This window comes from Setaria italica, chromosome II (assembly GCF_000263155.2).
Source record: "Setaria italica strain Yugu1 chromosome II, Setaria_italica_v2.0, whole genome shotgun sequence".
NCBI lineage: Eukaryota > Viridiplantae > Streptophyta > Magnoliopsida > Poales > Poaceae > Setaria > Setaria italica.
In genome coordinates this window covers 15,602,733-15,620,586 of record NC_028451.1, presented here as the reverse complement: position 1 = coordinate 15,620,586, position 17,854 = coordinate 15,602,733, and the positions used below count along the sequence as shown (strand labels likewise).

The 17,854-nt window shown below is 46.3% G+C and overlaps 2 protein-coding genes and 1 pseudogene across 2 annotated transcripts in view; all 3 read right to left on the bottom strand.

Moving 5' to 3' along the window:
• Positions 1-6,622: 6,622 nt before the first annotated feature.
• LOC101778079 lies at positions 6,623-7,617 on the bottom strand (annotated as a pseudogene).
• A 4,073-nt stretch (positions 7,618-11,690) lies between these two features.
• LOC101771551 (probable anion transporter 4, chloroplastic) lies at positions 11,691-15,961 on the bottom strand. The gene is made up of 11 exons (XM_004956182.3): positions 15,751-15,961; positions 14,921-15,480; positions 14,669-14,776; positions 14,407-14,562; positions 13,842-14,057; positions 13,393-13,602; positions 13,140-13,277; positions 12,936-13,037; positions 12,759-12,824; positions 12,514-12,598; positions 11,691-12,272 (listed from the first exon to the last, which is right to left on the bottom strand). Exons 1-11 carry the CDS (start codon positions 15,803-15,805, stop codon positions 12,175-12,177), a joined length of 1,794 nt encoding a protein of 597 aa, XP_004956239.1. The 5' UTR covers positions 15,806-15,961; the 3' UTR covers positions 11,691-12,174.
• A 323-nt stretch (positions 15,962-16,284) lies between these two features.
• The window catches only part of LOC101770765, an 11,464-nt gene continuing 9,894 nt past the window's right edge, over positions 16,285-17,854 (bottom strand). The window contains exon 19 of the mRNA XM_022824280.1: positions 16,285-16,726. Within this exon, the coding sequence (XP_022680015.1) occupies positions 16,565-16,726 (162 nt within the window). The 3' untranslated portion in view covers positions 16,285-16,564. The remainder of the gene's footprint in view (positions 16,727-17,854) is intronic.

Sequence of the window (17,854 nt, the reverse complement as noted above, 5' to 3'; positions counted from 1 at the left end):
TTAAATATTGTCTAATTATAAAACTAATTGCACAGGTGGAGTCTAATTTGCGAGACGAATCTATTAAGCCTAATTAGTCCATGATTTGACAATGTGGTGCTACAGTAACCATTTGCTAATGATGGATTAATTAGGCTTAATAGCTTCGTCTCGTGAATTAGTATAGGGGTTCGGTAATTAGTTTTATAATTAGCTCATGTTTAGTCCTCCTAATTAGCGTCCGAACATCTGATATGACCCTCCTAATTTTAGTACTCGTATCCAAACACCCCTTAAATCTGTCGGGCTGTCCTATGCGTGCGTATGATCTTTGATTGATGGGGTCTGTTCCACGTGCATGAACTTTGGGCCGCCAGATGGACCATGAAAGCTAATTGATGTCTACTAGCTCATTTCATTTCATGAAATTGTAATAAACTTCTTATTTGATATCTATTTTTAATTGTATTTACACCGTTTTGTTCCTTTAGCATCTACAAAACAACTACAAAACAAGATCCATTGTTACGTATATTTTAAAGTTATTTAATTTGTTCCATCAACTTATATATAGTGGCAGTAACTTACGTGTAAACTTAACAATAAATCTTGCACGTAAATTGCTAGATGGCATACTATGTAAGTTGTTATATGATATTTCATATAGACTACTACATATATTTTACGTAAAATGTGTTCAAATAGATAAAATGAGTTTCACACAAAAAAATTATACAATAGGAAAAACTTGTTCCATGAAACCTATTTTATAGCGATTATTTTATAAATCAACTGTTATATAGTCTATACACAAGTCGCACCACCATATATAAGTTCATATATTATCTCTATATAAGTTCCTGCATGGTTTTCTATACAAGTTATATCGAACATACGGCGTAAGTTGTAGTATGGTTCTACAGTAAGTTGACAACATACCATGCAACATGAGTCAGTACACTATCTTTATATAAGTTGACACCAAATAAACGTGCAATACAAGTTGATACATTATCTCTTCATATGTTTGCTATTGAAACTGATATAGCTTATTAGTACATAAGTTGCTGCATAGTGTCTAACATAAATTGATTACATAGTTGACATAAGATTGGTACATCATGTCTACATCAGTTGCTACTACCGCTATACATAAGTTGATAGTAAATATAAAATTACTTGAAAACCTATGGAAAGTGGATCTTGTTTTGTAGATAAAATTATAAGGAACACAACGGTGCAATTGGATTAAAAAATGAAATATCATTGAGAAAGTTATCTCCGATCAAAGTAAACAAAGTAAATGGTATTACATTAGAGTGATATTATCCACACGCTATCACTACATGTCTTATTAGTTATTCCTCCCGAGTCGAGGAATTTCTCCACGTGACGACAAAAAAATTTGCTTTGCTTGTCCTGACATTTTGCTCGCATGCATGCTGGACAGAAGCGTACCATTGGCGGGCCTGTTCGCTTCAGCTTATAAGCCGGCTGAAAAGCTGAAACGGCTGATTTGTTGTGAGAGGAAAACACTGTTTGGTGGCTGATAAGCCGGCTGAATAAGCTGAAGCGAACAGGCGTCTACGCAGGGATCGGGAGTCGCGCGATTGCTTTATGCGCGACAGGTCACGCATACTATAATAATATATAGTTAGCAGGACTAGATCAATAACTTGGTATAATTTGTTTAGAGTAAAATGCATGGGCAGTCATTATAATTGTTAGTTTGTTTCAATTTAGCCACCGTACTTAGAAAAAAGCGTAAATTATGGTCATTAAGATTGCTTGGCTCTGTCGATACGGTCATTGACTCTCCAACAATACGTATTTGGATGACAGGAGCCATCATCAGCCAGGGATAGAAGTCTCATCGCTCCTCGCATGGGTTCGTTGTTTCCTGCCGCCGCTGCTCGCAAATCGCCGCTGGTGACGATAGTCACGATCTTATCCGCATAATAAGGAAACGTGGGCAACATAATGCATATGTGAGCCAATGGACGACGTTTATAGATGGAATTAAGAGAATTAAGAGAGGGGAGTAAAAGGAAAAATTACAAATGGAAAGGTATATTGATTTGTCCATGCTGGAGCACAAGTCATTACTCAAATCTATGCCATGTCATTGCTAGAGAGTCAATGACCGTATCAACACAGTCAAGCAAGTACAATGGACATCCATGCATTTTACTTATTTGTTTGTGTCATCGGAGGAGTCTTCTTACCTTATGTGGATAAAGATCATATATTTGTACCAAAATGCTCATTTCGTCTTTGCAAGCCTAGAACTGTCGTGACAATATTCACTGCTCGATTTTATTAATGATTTGTATACCAATTAACTACATTAATGACTTTGCTGTAGAAGTCCCTACTCAACCCCTCCAAGTAAGTTGAACCATTAGATTTTTATTGATGGATGATATGATAGATTCACCCCTTTTTATTTTATAGACTGATAAAAGAGTAAATTGCGCCCGCCATACAACAACTTGTATGTTGTATCCCTTGGTCCAACAAGTTGCAAAACATACAAATAGATATATAAACTTGTTAAACGTGTGCATGTACGGTAACATGTATGGCTCTCAAGCGTATTTTTCCGCCGTGGTAGGAAGGAAGGCTCTAAAATTCGTATTTTTCACTATTTTCACTAGTGATTCAAAAAAAAATTTGAGTATATTTTATTTTACTGTATGGCTCTCAACCAGCACGTGGACAAACATATATGAGTATTTTTTTACTGCCCTGTAGGCCACATTAGTATAGATGTTAAGTATTTGTGATTCTTTTTCTAGATATCATAATATATGTTCTGGATTACAATCAACAGAGGCCCTTAGACAGCATAAGTTTCTCACATTTTGCTTGAAGCCTACCACTCAAATAACTTTTCCGTAATGTGATATTCAGTACATGATTATTCCAAGCAACAAATTTAGTTATCTTTGATCGATGTGCCAATATAAATCTTTAGTTGCTAGAAAAATAAGTTAACAATAAGCTTGTTTGCGCATTACTTATCTCAAACTAGATGAGAGAAAATGTAGAGAATAATAAACACAAAAGAGCGATGGGATGATTCATACGAATACTTCAAGTGAAAATACTACGTGCTAAAATGTAGACCGGTTTTGAGTACAAAAATAACTCAGATATAATTTTAATCTTGGATGGCGGTTAACGAATTTTCAACCACTTATTTGGCTCGGTTTATCGAAGAGCTTTGTTTTTCTCCAGTTGCGGGCCTCCAGGAACGTCGGGAACGGGCGGCCGCGACGAAGGTGGAGACCGATGGCCGTGTACTTGGCGTTGGGGCCGCGAATGACGTTGAGGATGATGGACCGGTTGGTGACGGGCTCGCTGAGATCACTGAGGGCGTTTACCATGACCTTCAGGCGCCTAGTCGGTGATGGACAGGTCGCCTTAGACAAAGGTGCGGAACTAGGCGTCGAGGAGGAGGGCGCGGGTCTCGCAGTTGCCGAGGAACTGGTACTTGATGGCAAACCAGACAGAGCGGGCGGTGGCGCCGGGCGCCACCGCCGTGTCGGCGAGGTCGTTGGAGAGGGTGTCGTAGATCCAAGACCAGACGACGCAGTCCATCCGTGCCCAATCTGGATGACCAGGGACGGGGCGGTTCTGAAGCACATGGGCGTCAAGGGAGAACTTCCCGACGGTGAGCAGAAACTGCTCGCGCCAGTGGGCGTAGTTGGTGGAAGCGATGATCAGGATGAGGCTACGGATGTTCCGCACCGCAACAGCCTAGGCGTGTAGGTTCAGGACGGCAGCAGCCTCTGGAGCAGCATGGCGTCATGGACGGAGGGGACGGCGCAGCTCTTGTGGTCGTCGTCGTCGTCGTGGATGCTCAGCGGCGAATCGGCCGCCTCGGCGGCCGCACGCTCCTTGGCAACAAGGGCCAGGCGTCGCGGAGGCGGGCGTCGGCGGCGTCGCGCTCCTGGGCTACAACAGCCACCAGTTGTTCAGCCTGGAGGGTGCGGGTAAGGGCGGCGGCGCGATCGGCCTGGCGCCTGGACTCCTTAGCGTGGCACTACGCGTCAGACGGCTCGGTGACGGGTGCCATAGACCCGGCCATAGCGGCGGCGATGCGCTAGATAAGCAGAAGCGAACAGGGTAGAAATCCAGACTCGTGATATTATGAAAGCAAATATGGATAGAGAAATTGTAGATTGATTATGAAAGGTGCATAGCACGTACACATATATAGGCAAGGGTTCTAGGGTGGTTCTAGGGTTAGGAGGAACCCTTGCCTATCCTTAAAAAAAATGTTGGAGAGGCGGCGCGGCGCTTGGCGCCTGACAGGGGCCGGCGGCGCAGCGCCTGGCGCCTTATAGGGAGGCCAGCGGCGTATGGGCCTAGCCGGGCTTAAGCCCAATTATATATTCTAACAGATCCAATAAGTATAGATGGACACGTATCATAATGCAATAGTTTTGGAATTATTCCCAGCTTGCATTTTTATTATTGACAAATGCATCTGACCAACTCAAAAAGAAAAAAAAAAGTGCCACTGGAGGTGGCGCAAAAGCGCCTAGGAATGCCATTTTTTGGTTTTTATCTTAAAGTTAATAATAGTAACCTAAGCTACAGTTGCCATACTTGCACATATTGGACAAATTCATGTATTCGGTTGCAAATTTTGCAACTTGGATCAAAGTGATACAGCCCTATAACATATTGTATGATGGGTGCAATTTACTCTTGATAAAATATATGGCATGAAATCCCCCTCAACCATTATTTACAAAACAATCCTTACTTTCTTAAGGCAAAAATGTCAATTTCACCCTCAAACCTACCCCACTGCTCATATGGAACAAATCATATGACTCATGAAATAAAACAATTTACACATGGAACAAGCCGCGTGACTCGTGGAACAAAAATACATACTAGATATAAAAATAAATCACATGATTCATGGAACAACAGAAAACAAATCTAATAGCTATTTGTGCCATATCTAGTGTTTAAATGGGCCAAAACCTAATACCAACTATAGTTGTCTTGCGTGCTGTATCCGATCCTTATCCTAAATGGCCTTTTTTCACGTGCCCGTGCTAGCCTCGGACATTATTAGTTTAGTCATTATGTATGAAAAATTATATTTTCCTCTTTTTTATTAGTTATAAGAACTTATGTGCAACCTAAGTGGCCCACTCGTTCCGATGAACCTCCTCCATGCTCGTTACGTGCCACTCCTATGGTTTCTCATGCCAGTCTTAGTGGGTGCCGTAGGATGTTTTCATATCATTAAATCCTATGCCATATCAGTAATTTTGCTGACTTCACAACCTAATTATAAGAAAATAGAAGAGGAGAGTGAGGGATATGGGTACCCCATGGGTCCCCACCGACCAAGATACTGGCCGGTCCTGACAAGTGAGCCCACCCGACCAGAACGTGCGGGCTAAGGACGTGAAGATACTTGGAGCACAAGTTAAGGAAATCAGGCAATTCAAATTAGCCCGGATATTGCGGGATGTCTGTTGTAATCCGACTCAAATTACTTTCCATGTAACAACCGAATAGATTAGATTCAAACCGACTTGTAACCCTAGATCGTTGGCCTCTATAAGGCGGCCAAGGGCGCCTCCCTAGGGCAACTCAACTATTCCACGCACCAGCGCAAAGTAATACAATCTAGCAAAACACAGGACGTAGGGTATTACTTTCCGGAGGCCCGAACCTGTCTAAACCCTCGTGTTCTTGTGATTATCTTCGAGTTCTTGGTCTCGCAATCTTCTCTGTCTACAAATCAACCACTTGGTAACCCCCTGGTGGATTGCCGGGCTACTAAATTCAACAGTTGACGCGCCAGGTAGGGGTGATTATGAGATCCTCCCAGCGAGCTTGATGGTATTCCACACCGGCGTCATCTTCCTTCCCGAGAGCGTGAAGGATTTTCTCGTAAGCCCCCACCCACCCACACTCTCCAACCTAACCGGGTAAGTCCTTAAAGTTGAAATCAAATTGATCTGGTTTTGCGGTAGGTAATTACATGTTGAATTGTTTTTTCCGATCTGCACGAGCGGCACACATCTTCTCCGGATCAAGCACCACTCGGCCACAGGCCTACGCGAGTTGTTAGCCTTGGACGCAACGTGCGCGAGGCATGAAGACGCCACGAGCTTGTGCTTTGATCATCGCTGATGCTAAATTGCCAAAACATGCATGAAATGGATCAGGATCCGTACACACGCTAGCTCATAGGGAAGAGTCTTTCTTATTTTTTACCCACGCAGAGCTTTTTCTCATCTTTAGCTGCTAATCTAATTAGATTGGATCTAATTAATCGCATGATTAGGAAGCATATTTATTACTCTAATCCAGTTGCTTTGGATCTATTCTATACGAGGAATAGCATGCACGGTGGCTATTAAGGGTCTGTTATTAAGGGTTTGTTTGAGAGCACTTCACTTCAGAAAAACCAGCTCCACTCCACCAGCTCCACACTTTCCTAGCTCCACTCCACCAACTCAAAAAAACATGGAGCTGCTGCACGTGTTTGGCTGATGGCAGTGCTCTAGCTCCAAAAATATGAGCACTTGTTGTGAATGGTCTATTTTACCCTTTGTGAACGGACCCACATGTCATACTCTTCTATTTTCTCCTCTCCTCTTCTCTTCTCAAAAGGGTATGGCACCGGCGCCATGGGCGAGGACAGTCCCCGTTCCCGTTGCCCACGGAATCCAGCTGGGCCACCGACGTATCCACAGGGCTCGTGACAGCAGCACTCGCCATCCCGGCCACCCCAAGCATGAGCCCGTTGCCCATGGCCTGATCCCCAATCCCCACTAGCACGAAACCCATCGCGCCCGCGCCGGCGTCATTGGCGGCGCCGAAGTTGCCGAAAAAGATGGAGGCGCCATTGCTGACCGCCTGAATCGGCTGCGGAGCCACCGGCTGCGCGGGGACCGCCGCCGTGGTGGGGTTATCCAGGACGACGCCGACCCTGACCAGGAACTCCTCCAGCATCATCTCCCCGAGCGTCTGCTGCCGGTTGGGGTACGGCTCCGCCCCGCCGCCCGCCGCCCCCGGCGCCGGGCCCTCGCAGACAAAGTCCCGCCAGACCTCATCCACCGCCTTGACGCTGAGCGTGCGGGGCCGGGTGAGTGCGCCCCGGCTGCGCCGCTGCAGGGGAGCTCGCCCCGGCCGGCCTACGCCCCGGCCGCGCGGCGGGCGGGCGGGGTCGGTGCGCGGGTGGGACGGGGCGACGGGAGGACTGTTTTTATTTCACGAACCGGTATTGTGTAACGAGTGGCAATGGTGGGTAAATACCCACTAATTCCATGAGGAGGTCTGTACAGGGGGTTTTTGGAGCACCTCTTGAGGTACTCCACAAAAAACGTGGATCTACCTCCCTGCTCCACCTTTTTCCTGGAGCCGAAGTTGCTGGAGCTAGACGCATTTGGCTGCGAAATTTTCGGAGTTGGTGGAGTGGAGTAATTTTTTGTGGAGTGGAGTGCTCCCAAACATCCTCTAAATTCAGGACATCGCCGGAGCTCCAGCGATCATCGTCATCGTCGAGCACTTCATTGCCATCGCCTTCATCGGGCACTTTGCAGCTGTCGACCGCAGCAGCTCGTTGGACAGCATGCAGGAGCCGCGGACCGCCATGACATCTCTAATATGGGTGCCGCACTGTTGCATGGAGGAAGACGTCGCCTGTACCGGAGCGTCTGCAACACCAACCTCCACAACAGACATACGAGAAGAACATTCTCCTTTCTTTCTATTTCAGATTTTCGTTCTTATGTTTAATTCAAGGTCAACAATTCGTACCCTTAATTGTTTTCGTTGGCTAATATCTGTGTTCCGATTGCACGCATGCATAGATTGGAGTTGCATTTGCCAGGCACCCGACGACGAATCCTGAAGCCGGCATGCTGCGGGACGCAGCTCGCGCATACCTGGTGCACTCCGAGGCAGCATCAACACTCGACACCGACGCACCAAGGACAACTCTAACAACTCAGAGCTAGTCGGGAGCGAATCCCTGATTAGTTTGCTTCATCAACAGCTGTCCACTGACCACGACGACCAAGATGATGCTCAGGGCTTCTAAGCCTAAACGCGAAGACGACATGCGGGTTCTCCGACTCGATCACGAATCAAAATAAGTCTTATTTACAATCAAATATATACCTACATACGCCTCGGCTCCTCCATGTCTCCGTAACTTTCGCTGAATGCCTCGGCTCCTCTGTGTCTATGTGACCTTCACCGACCATCTTGGTCACACCCCGATTGCTCATACAGCTTGGTCTGTCCACTACACGGGCGGCCGGGACTGCGACCTATGAGTGCCCAATGCACACTCTCACTTTTTTGCACAGTTCCGACTACTTTGCGATCTCCTTCAGGTCTTGTACATCCTCTCTTAACGGTTGCTAAAGTACTCGTGTAGTACACGCCTTAATCCATGAAACCTTGACTCATCCTACACATCTCCTATATGCGAGCATCAAGTCAGCCTCAGCGCTATAGCCTGAGATAAGCCGTCCTCTCCGTGAGCAGTGGTCAGTAGGGCTAGGTGCTTAAACATAACAAGCTAACTACCCGGGAAAATTACATAACCTACAAGAGCAGGACGTGCAAGAATTTACTTCTATAGCGAATTAAACTTCCAAGTTGTTCAATTATTAAATGATCTTCACTATGTTACATAATGTTTGTATTGTCCTTTTACAGCTCAACAACTATTCGGCGTGCCTCCCGTCGCTCGGCCAACCTTTTTGGCTCGGGGCGGGAGGCGACTCGGCGTGCTTCCACGACTCATTCGGCTCCCAAGCTCGGGGGTTGGGCGCTGCAGACAACTCAGCATGCCTTCCATCACCCGGCCGACCTTTTTGGCTCGGGGCAGGAGGCGACTCGACGTGCTTCCATGACTCGTCCGGCTCTCAGGCTCAGAGGCTGGGTGCCGTAAATAACTCAGCGTGCCTTCCGTCGTCTGGCCGACCTTTTTGGCTCAGGGCGGGAGACGACTTGGCGTGCTTCTATGACTCGGCTAGCTCCCAGCTCGGGAGCTGGGCACCACAGATGACTCGGCGTGCCTCCCGTCGCCCGGCCGACCTCTTTGGATCGGGGCGGGAGGTGACTTGGCGTACTTATGCAACTCGTTTAGCTCCCAACTCGAGGGCTGGACGCCGCAAACGACTCGGCATACCTCCTGTCGCCCGGCCAACCTCTCTGGCTTGGGGTGGGAGGCGACTCGACATACCTCCATGGCTCCGGCAATCCTCATACTCAGGGGCTGGGCGCCTACTTTAGGTCAGCGTGCCTCCGTAGCTTCATCAGTCCTCGTACTCGGTGGCTGGGCGCCTATTTCAAGTCAGCGTGCCTCCGTGGCTCCGCCAGTCCTCGTACTCGAGGGCTGGGCACTTACCTTTGGTCGACATGCCTCCGTGGCTTCGCCTATCCTTGAGCTCAAGCACTAGGACCTGCTTCTGGGATCAATTTTCTTTTCCTTTTTGACCATTGGACCAATTATACTAATCGTTTCAATGCTCGGGCGATACTCCATATGGAGTGCGTCTTGCGACGCCCTCCATGTCCTTCGCTTCGACTTACTGGATGCCCGTCATCCATCAACTCTGCACTTGACTTCGCTCTGCGTATGGCTCTGCGTTCAATCGGATTTTCTTCTTTTTTGAACACTGCGTAGCCTCTCCGTCACTATGACGTCGTCGTAGCTTCAGCCGACCATATTTCAAGCTTCGCTGCGATGTCTCAAGTTCCTGTTCGACTATACATCGCTCGGGGGTTTAAGGGATATGGGTACCTTATGGGTCCCCACCGATCAGGATACTGGCTGGTCCTGACAAGTGGGCCCGCCCGACCAAAACGTATGGGCCAAGGACGTGAAGATACTTGGAGCACAAGTTAAGGAGACCGGGCAATTGAAATCATCCCGGATATTGCGGGATGTTTATTGTAATCCGACTCAGATTGCTTTACATGTAACAACCGACTAGATTAGATTCAAACCAACTTGTAACCCTAGGTCGCCAGCCTATATAAGGTGGCCAAGGGCATCTCCCTAGGCCAACTCTACTATTCCACGCACCAGCGCAAAGTAATACAATCCAGCAAAACACAAGACGTAGGGTATTACTCTTCGGAGGTCCGAACCTGTCTAAATCCTCATGTTCTCGTGATTACCTTCGAGTTCTTGGTCTTACAATCCTCTATGCCTACAGATCAACCACTTGGGTAACCCCCTGGTGGATTGTCAGGCTACTAAATCCGACAGAGAGTTTCATCCCCATGAAATCCAGCTGGCACAATTACCAAGTCCCATGAAATCCAATGAAACTTGCATTGAGGATGTTATAGTTTTTCATTGCATGACACATTTGATCATAACTTCATGTAAAAATTAAATGATGCAGGCTATCTATGAAACTGTGCAATGAAATTGTGTGCTGAGAGTGACGATTTCATTTCGTTGAAAACATAACATGATAGTCTTGGTAACAGTGTGATGAAAATATGCATTGAGACTAGCCTGGTATAAAGAGAGGCTACTTACATTTAATGACTCTTGATGTTGAAGCTACGAGACCAACAGAGAGGCAATAACAAGCGGATGAAAAAGTAAATCCAATAGAATGTGGAGCGGCCATAGAGCATCCCAGCAGTTTCTAATAAATATTGGGAGAGTCACAATAATCACATCCCAATCCAACTATCGTATTGGGAGAGTCACAACTTTTCCTTTACTTAGAAAGAGTTAGGATGAATTATTAGGTTGTTCCAATAATTATTATTAGGAAGAGGGAAAAGTAGAGAGAATTTGTTGGAGCACTGTTTTTCACCAACTCTCTTAATATGGTAGTTGGATTAGGGAATGAGGTTTCGACGAAGATGCTCTTAGGGAGTAGAGACAAGTGAGCGCGTAGCAGAGAGTAGAGACAAGTGAGCACGTAGCCGACATAGCCGAGGACTATAAGGGGGTGTTTGGGAAACACCTGTTAAAGTTTAACACCTGTCACATCGGATGTTTGGATGCTAATTAGGAGTACTAAACATAAGCTAATTACAAAACTAATTGCACAGACGGAGTATAATTCGCGAGACGAATCTATTAAGCCTAATTAGTCCATGATTTGACAATGTGGTGCTACAGTAACCATTTGCTAATGATGGATTAATTAGGCTTAATAGATTCGTCTCGCGAATTACCGTACGTTGTGCATTAGGTTTATAATTAGCTCATGTTTAGTCCTCCTAATTAGCATCCAAACATCCGATGTGACACTGTTAAAGTTTAGCACCTCGTATCCAAACAGCCCCTAAATATAGAGGAGGTCGTTCGTCAAATAGAAGCCTGAGATGATGAGGGGGATGGAGAGTAATACGAACTTTTGGATATGTGCACATGGGAATATGGGATCGTGTGATGAACAGAAAAACTAGCTAGCTTGGTATGCTCCGTATAGTACCAGTGATTATAGGACCCCATAAACAAGGTAGATTATTGCTAATTTCATGAGAAAGGTGAGAAACGAAACAGAGCCTCTGACAAAACTTAGAGATGAAATTTGCTGTTCGGCCTACTTTTAATTCATCACCTGACAGATTCGTCCGCTAAATGCCAAAAAAATCGTGTCATCTTCACAAAATATCATTATGCGGGATCGGAACGAACGGAGCAATTGCACCGCAAAAACATTTACGTTCAAGATAACTGAGACGAATACAAGCAAGAATTTTCATTCAATTTTTTTTTGCATAATATTACTACCATTACACAACTGTTTGGTTCCTTCCTCAAAACTCAGGAGGGAGGCTGAGCACATAGTTTCATCGCTCACTATTGTACAACAAAAATTGAAAAGAAGATGCATGGGGGACCAGGCACAAGCTTGGACTCGGAGTCTTGGACTGCTCAAGAAACAGATGCAAAAGGCTTGCTTCAAAATCTGGCGTGCCCTCGCTGCGGCTGCATTCTGCACATGTTTATTTGGTTCTAAATCTACGTTCTCAAATTCTCAGCAAAACTCCCTGGGTTATTACATCACTTAGTTTGTGGTTCATCCTTTCAGTAGCCCAAACATCATATCTCCAGCCAACAATGGAGTTCGACTATTGTCTCATGAAGAGCTTTCCCTGCCGTAATGTATTATCCGCAAAATGGATCTAAAAATCAGTTAATTTTATCCACAGCACAGGTCATTCGAGCACTTTCTCTCCGGTTGAAAAGACATTCCACACCACTGTTCCTACTATGTACAGCACAACAGATACCTTGAACACACTATCCCAAGAACCTGCCAGTCAAAAGAACGAATTAAAGAGACAGGAGGAAGTTAATAGCATGAAGATAAGAAACTTAGTAATTGTGCTACATCGACAGCAAATTCAGAAGCTGCTTCAAGGAGCTTGGATTATGTCAGCACCCAACCTGATCACCGCTACCTAATTCAGACCTGTCTTGTTTGGAGTAACAGGTATGTACAACTTTCAATGAAAAGTCTCCAGAAATTATTTTTGAATTCGTGTTTTCCTTACCTTTCTCAAGAATGTAGCCAGTGGCAGCAGTACCAAAAACTCCTGCAAGCACGCCAGCAGTGTTTGACAGTCCAAGAAGTACCCCCTGCCAATGTTTTCGGGGACATTATCGAATTAGATGCAGTTGTCTCGGATCATAAACCCTTAAAAAAAAGCAATGAACACCAATACAACAGGCGATGGCACTAAAATTTCTTATGTAAAAACAAAGAACAGAGCAGTGACATTCTACATCAGGTCATTACCGCGTAACGTGGTCCTATATCTTGGTGGTTGGAATACAGCCCAGATTGTGAAAAAGCATCACTCCCCTGCCAAGAAATAGGACAGTAACACCATTAAGACACATCTCCAAAAAAGAGAAGAAGAAAAACAAGCTACATACAAATCCACATGAATGGTGTTTCTGGAGTGCATCAAACCTGACTGCATGCCATGCACAACACGGCCATGGCTGGAGTTCGGACCTTGCTCAGCAGCGTCAAGAACAAGGCAGGTCCAAGGAAACCAACAGATTGCATGATCTGCAGACACATGGCGCACAAGTATTTCAAGATCACTAGTTCTCAGCATAAATGCTCCAACAAATTCATCCATGAAGAAAATAAAAACACTCAAGGACTTACCTTACGAACATTTGTTATAGAAATCCCTCTCTGAACAAGAGTGTCAGCAATCCAACCGCCGATATTCGCAAAAACAGCCATTGTCAGCCATGGCAAGACACACAGCAGCCCAGATTCGGTGAGATTAAACTTCAAAACCTGGTTATCAGGCATTTTGGGACCACAATCAATGGCATGATGTGGTGTCATTATCTGATATTAGCAATGAGGAATTGGGAATGCCAAACATTTAACAGCATAAAATTGTAACAACCTGGTTATAGTATGTGGGCATCCATGTTAGAAGAATGAATGTTCCCCAGTTATGGCAAAAATGCGATATTATGAGAGCCCATACTGGAGCCTTTGAAAGAATTAGTCTCCATGGTATGGAAGTGACAGGCTCCTTTAAGGCATTACCACCTAGTATGTGCCTCTTTTCAGCTTTGCTTAGTTCTGGATCATCATCTGGAGAGCTGTGTGCCTAATCAAGCATAGACACGGGCTGTTAGCTGAGTACGAAATAAGTACCATATCTGAAAACACAAGAGAACGACAACAAGGAAAAAGGTTGTAGTGTGCTGATTTCAAGAGACATTTATGTGTGTCAATAGATAAAATAAAACTAAATGGTAACTAAAGAAAATGTTATACCAAATGTGTACTGAGTCAACTTGTACGAAACAAGGATTATAAACTAATGCAATTCTTGATGTAACTTACTTTCGTTTGCCACAGTGCAAACCAGACGCTTCCCAAGGACCCAAATGCATAAAAAACAGAAGGCCAACCAAATCTGCTGATCAACAGAGGTGAGAAAGCGAGGCCGGTGACTGAACCAAGGTACATTCCGCTGTAAACTAAAGCAAGAGATCTGCTCCTCTCTGAAACTGGGATCCATTTGGAAAGGATGTTGTTCATAGCAGGCATGGCAACACCCTGTAAAATCGTAGATATTGGAAAAATTATGAAACCAAAGGTAAAAACAAAAGCCCCTACATTGTACTGTGGCAGCAAGAAACCTGATTTATTAACTGCACATGAACCACTGACAGTATAAGAAAACTAACTTAAATGCCAAAGGCTCAAGTTTTGCACAAATTTCTAGAAAATACTGTCAAGCATATTAGATAGTACAATGATATCTTTTTTGGTTTAATTTCTAGTAATGTATCTGAATATCTGATGATTATGACTGACAAGAACTCCCTTCACATTTCATACATAGCAGACGATGCAAAGTAACAATACAATACATAATGTAGAGGCAAGAAGAAGACACAAAAACCTCGCCTATCCCCATGAAGGCACGTGCGATGAGCAAGCATGGAAGCCCAATCTTGGCAGCAAGGGGTGTAAGAACTGTTGCAATTGACCACCATACAACCCCAAATCCTAGCACTACCTTGCCACCAAACCTGTCAGCCCAAATGCCTCCAAGAATCTGCAGCACCGATTTCCATAATGAAATTGTCAGAAACTACATAGTATCAAAATGCACCGTAAGAAACCAATCAGCAGATTATAATTACAAAGCAATATCAACAGACCTGAGTAAGAAGATAGCCCCAAAAGAAAGAAGATTGGATTAGGCCAACGGTTGCTGGATTCCAGCTGAACTCCGACGCCATTGGTAGTATCGCAATGCTCAAATTGACCTGGCAGAAGTTAGCAATTGCTGAGGACATTAGGGAGCAAAAGACAAGGATTAGTGTGCAATACTACTACCCTTAAACTGAAGTACTGAACCGCTGTTATCACATACTCTTATATGGAAATCAAAGCACTAGTCTGTAACTTACACGGTCCATATTGCAGAGCAGGAACGCAAAGAAGCAAAGGAGAACGATCGTCCAGCGCTTTGGGAACTGCTGCCACCAGGGGGAAATGTTGCTTGTATCTCCAACCAGAATTGTATCAGCAGGACCGTCAGAAGGGCTCAACGGTGACCCTGTGATTCCATACTGCTCGGCTTTGCAGTCAGCGCGTCTTCTGATGGGCACTCTGTACTCCAGGTGGACACAAGCGCTCTCCGAAGTAGTAGCAGTGGAATTCTGCCGCCTCCTTGGTTTTAGCGAACCACCGCTCGCTGGGTCTGAAGTGAGAAAGCACTCAACCCTGGATAGAACTCTCCTCTTGATGCTTGCACTGGAGATCTTCAGATGGTCCCCGGAGGATTCCAGCACAGGGGTCTGAAACCGCCTAGATACCTGATGCCTTGCCGTTGCAGTGCTTCTTGAATGACTTTGGGCCGGGAAAAGATTGGTCCCAGTAATGTGTCGATGAAATCTTTGTCCAGGAACCGATGAACACACACACTTGTTCTGTGTTGATGTGAAATACTTCATCTCATGTTTCTTTACTGCAAAACCGCAAAAGTACCCGTCAATTCTGTAGCACCCACGCATCATATCCCACCATAGTCCGTAGGTGCTGCCAACTAGAACTTGGAGTAAGGAAGCATAGAGGAGATCAATGGTGAAGTGAAGTTCATGCCCCCAACAGTAGCAAGAACCAGGAGATGCACTTGCAGTATTTTGGAGTTACTTAGAATAAAACCAGGAAATCGACCAACTGAGATGGAAAAAAAAATGTAAAGAAAATAAGAAATGCATTGAGAATCGAATGTCACCTGAAGAGAGCGGAGAGGCGAAGCTTCTACCTGAGAGCACAGCTCCCATGGCCATGATGGAATCTGGTCCGGAAAATAGGAGATAGTACCAAGCAAGTACAGGCAGCTGAGAGCGCAAGATTCAAGAACCCTCTCGGGTCATGACCCCCTCTGCCTGCCGCTCGGGGTGCTTGCTGCTTGGTCTCCTCGGCTTATCTAAAGCGCGAAAGGACCAGCAGCTCATGGTGACAGCATCAGCAAGTCTCGCTGCTGGAGCGGGCGGACGGCCGCCGTCTGTCCACGTCAGCAGATTCCGTGCTCCGGGGCCACGCCAGACGGATCTGCCAACACCGGTAACCCGTAACTGTCCGCTAGCCACGACCGCCTGGTCGGCAGGCGTGTCCCAAGCTGGATCACGGGGCTGTCCGTACAGTCCCGGGTGGGTCACTGCCACGTGGGCCCAACTACTGGTTATCGTCTTCTAGGTCAGGATCCCTTCCACCAGAGACAAAAACACAATAGGAATCTCATCTCACAAAGTCAAACACAATAGGATATTCTGCTAGTATGCATCTCGAACCATTGGAAGCAATGAAAGGCAACCAACCAAATGTTGAGCGTGTGATAAAACAGAGTACATGTTTGCTGATCCACACCGAGCTCCATGCTGGCCAATGGAATTTACCATTCCGTCAAGGAATTTACAATGCATCCACCAGAGTCAAGGATACGTAGTCGTGGAATTCACCAACCGTAAAGGGAGGTGCCATTTAGTTCTTTACATTGTGTCCATGTCCCACAACAAGGGGAAGCCCGGTGACGATGCATCAGCTAGCTAGGTGATAAGCTCGATGCTGAAATCCCAGAGCCTCTTGGCCAGCGCCATGTCCTTGGCTTTCTCGCTCGGCTCATACAGGTTGCTGTCGCAGAAGTACTTCCCGGACACGCCCTTCACCTGTGGATGGAGGGCCACATAGCATGTGGTTGCCGCCCCCTGTTTAAGTTCCATACAAATCATGAAATCAATCAGATCCGCAAATAGTATATCAGCCACTCATTTAGGCAGCAACGTGTAGCCACCAGAAGACGATTACATGATAAAAAAAAACTTTAGTAAAGACTAGGAGAGTAGTATAGTAGACTGTTAAGTTGCACGGCCTGGTCAAGTGTAAGCTAAGAGAACAAGAATGACCTAATATCCAAAAGGGCCAACTGCCTTTTCCAACACAAATGAAGATTTTTTCCCCCTATGAGTACCACAGCAACTTGAGGCATTGTGATGGCACCGTAAGATTACAATATGGAACCACTACTTCAGATATGTTTGTGTCCTTTCCACATTAACATAACGGTATGCCAGTGGTGCCATATGCAATGTAAGCATGTGTTTGGTTTTGGAACCAAATGGAATGGGTTGACTCCATCGCACTTTTTTAGGTTGGGTTCAACCCATCTCGTGTGTTTGGTTGAGAGGGATGGGTCCAACCCATCTCGTATTTGGTTGAAAGGGTTGACAGGGATCCATTGGATGCCATTGTAAAACTGTTTGCAGCGGTTGTACGTGGGTCCCACATGTCATCCTCTATAATTTTTTTAACCATCCTTATCTTCTCCCCACCGTCCCCGCCTCCCCGCGCCACCCGGCGGCCCCTCCCTCTCTCCACCACACCGTCATCCCCGCCTCCTCGGCCGCTCCCTCTCTCCCCACGCCGACCGGCTGCCCCTCCCTCTCTCCACCACGCCGTCGTCCCCGCCTCCCCGGCCGCTGCCTCTCTCCCCGCGCCCCCCAACGGCCCCTCCCTCTCTCCACCACGCCATCGTCCCCGCCTCCCCGGCCGCTCCATCTCTCCCAGCATCGCCCACCGCTCCTCCTTCTTCCCCGCACCAGCCGCCACCCTCCTCTGTGCCACCCAGCCCTCCGCCGCCATGCACTGCCCAGCCCGCGGCTCCTCGTCAGCCACCCTGAAGCCGCCCAGCCCTCCACCGCCGCGCGCCACGAGGAGCTCCCCCGGCCACGACCTCTCCCACTCGCCTGCAGGCTCGCACGCGCGAACGGATGAGCAACGGCATCCATCTAGGTTGAGTGCGTCCGCTTGTTTTGGGCGGATGCATTGACCCGCATCTG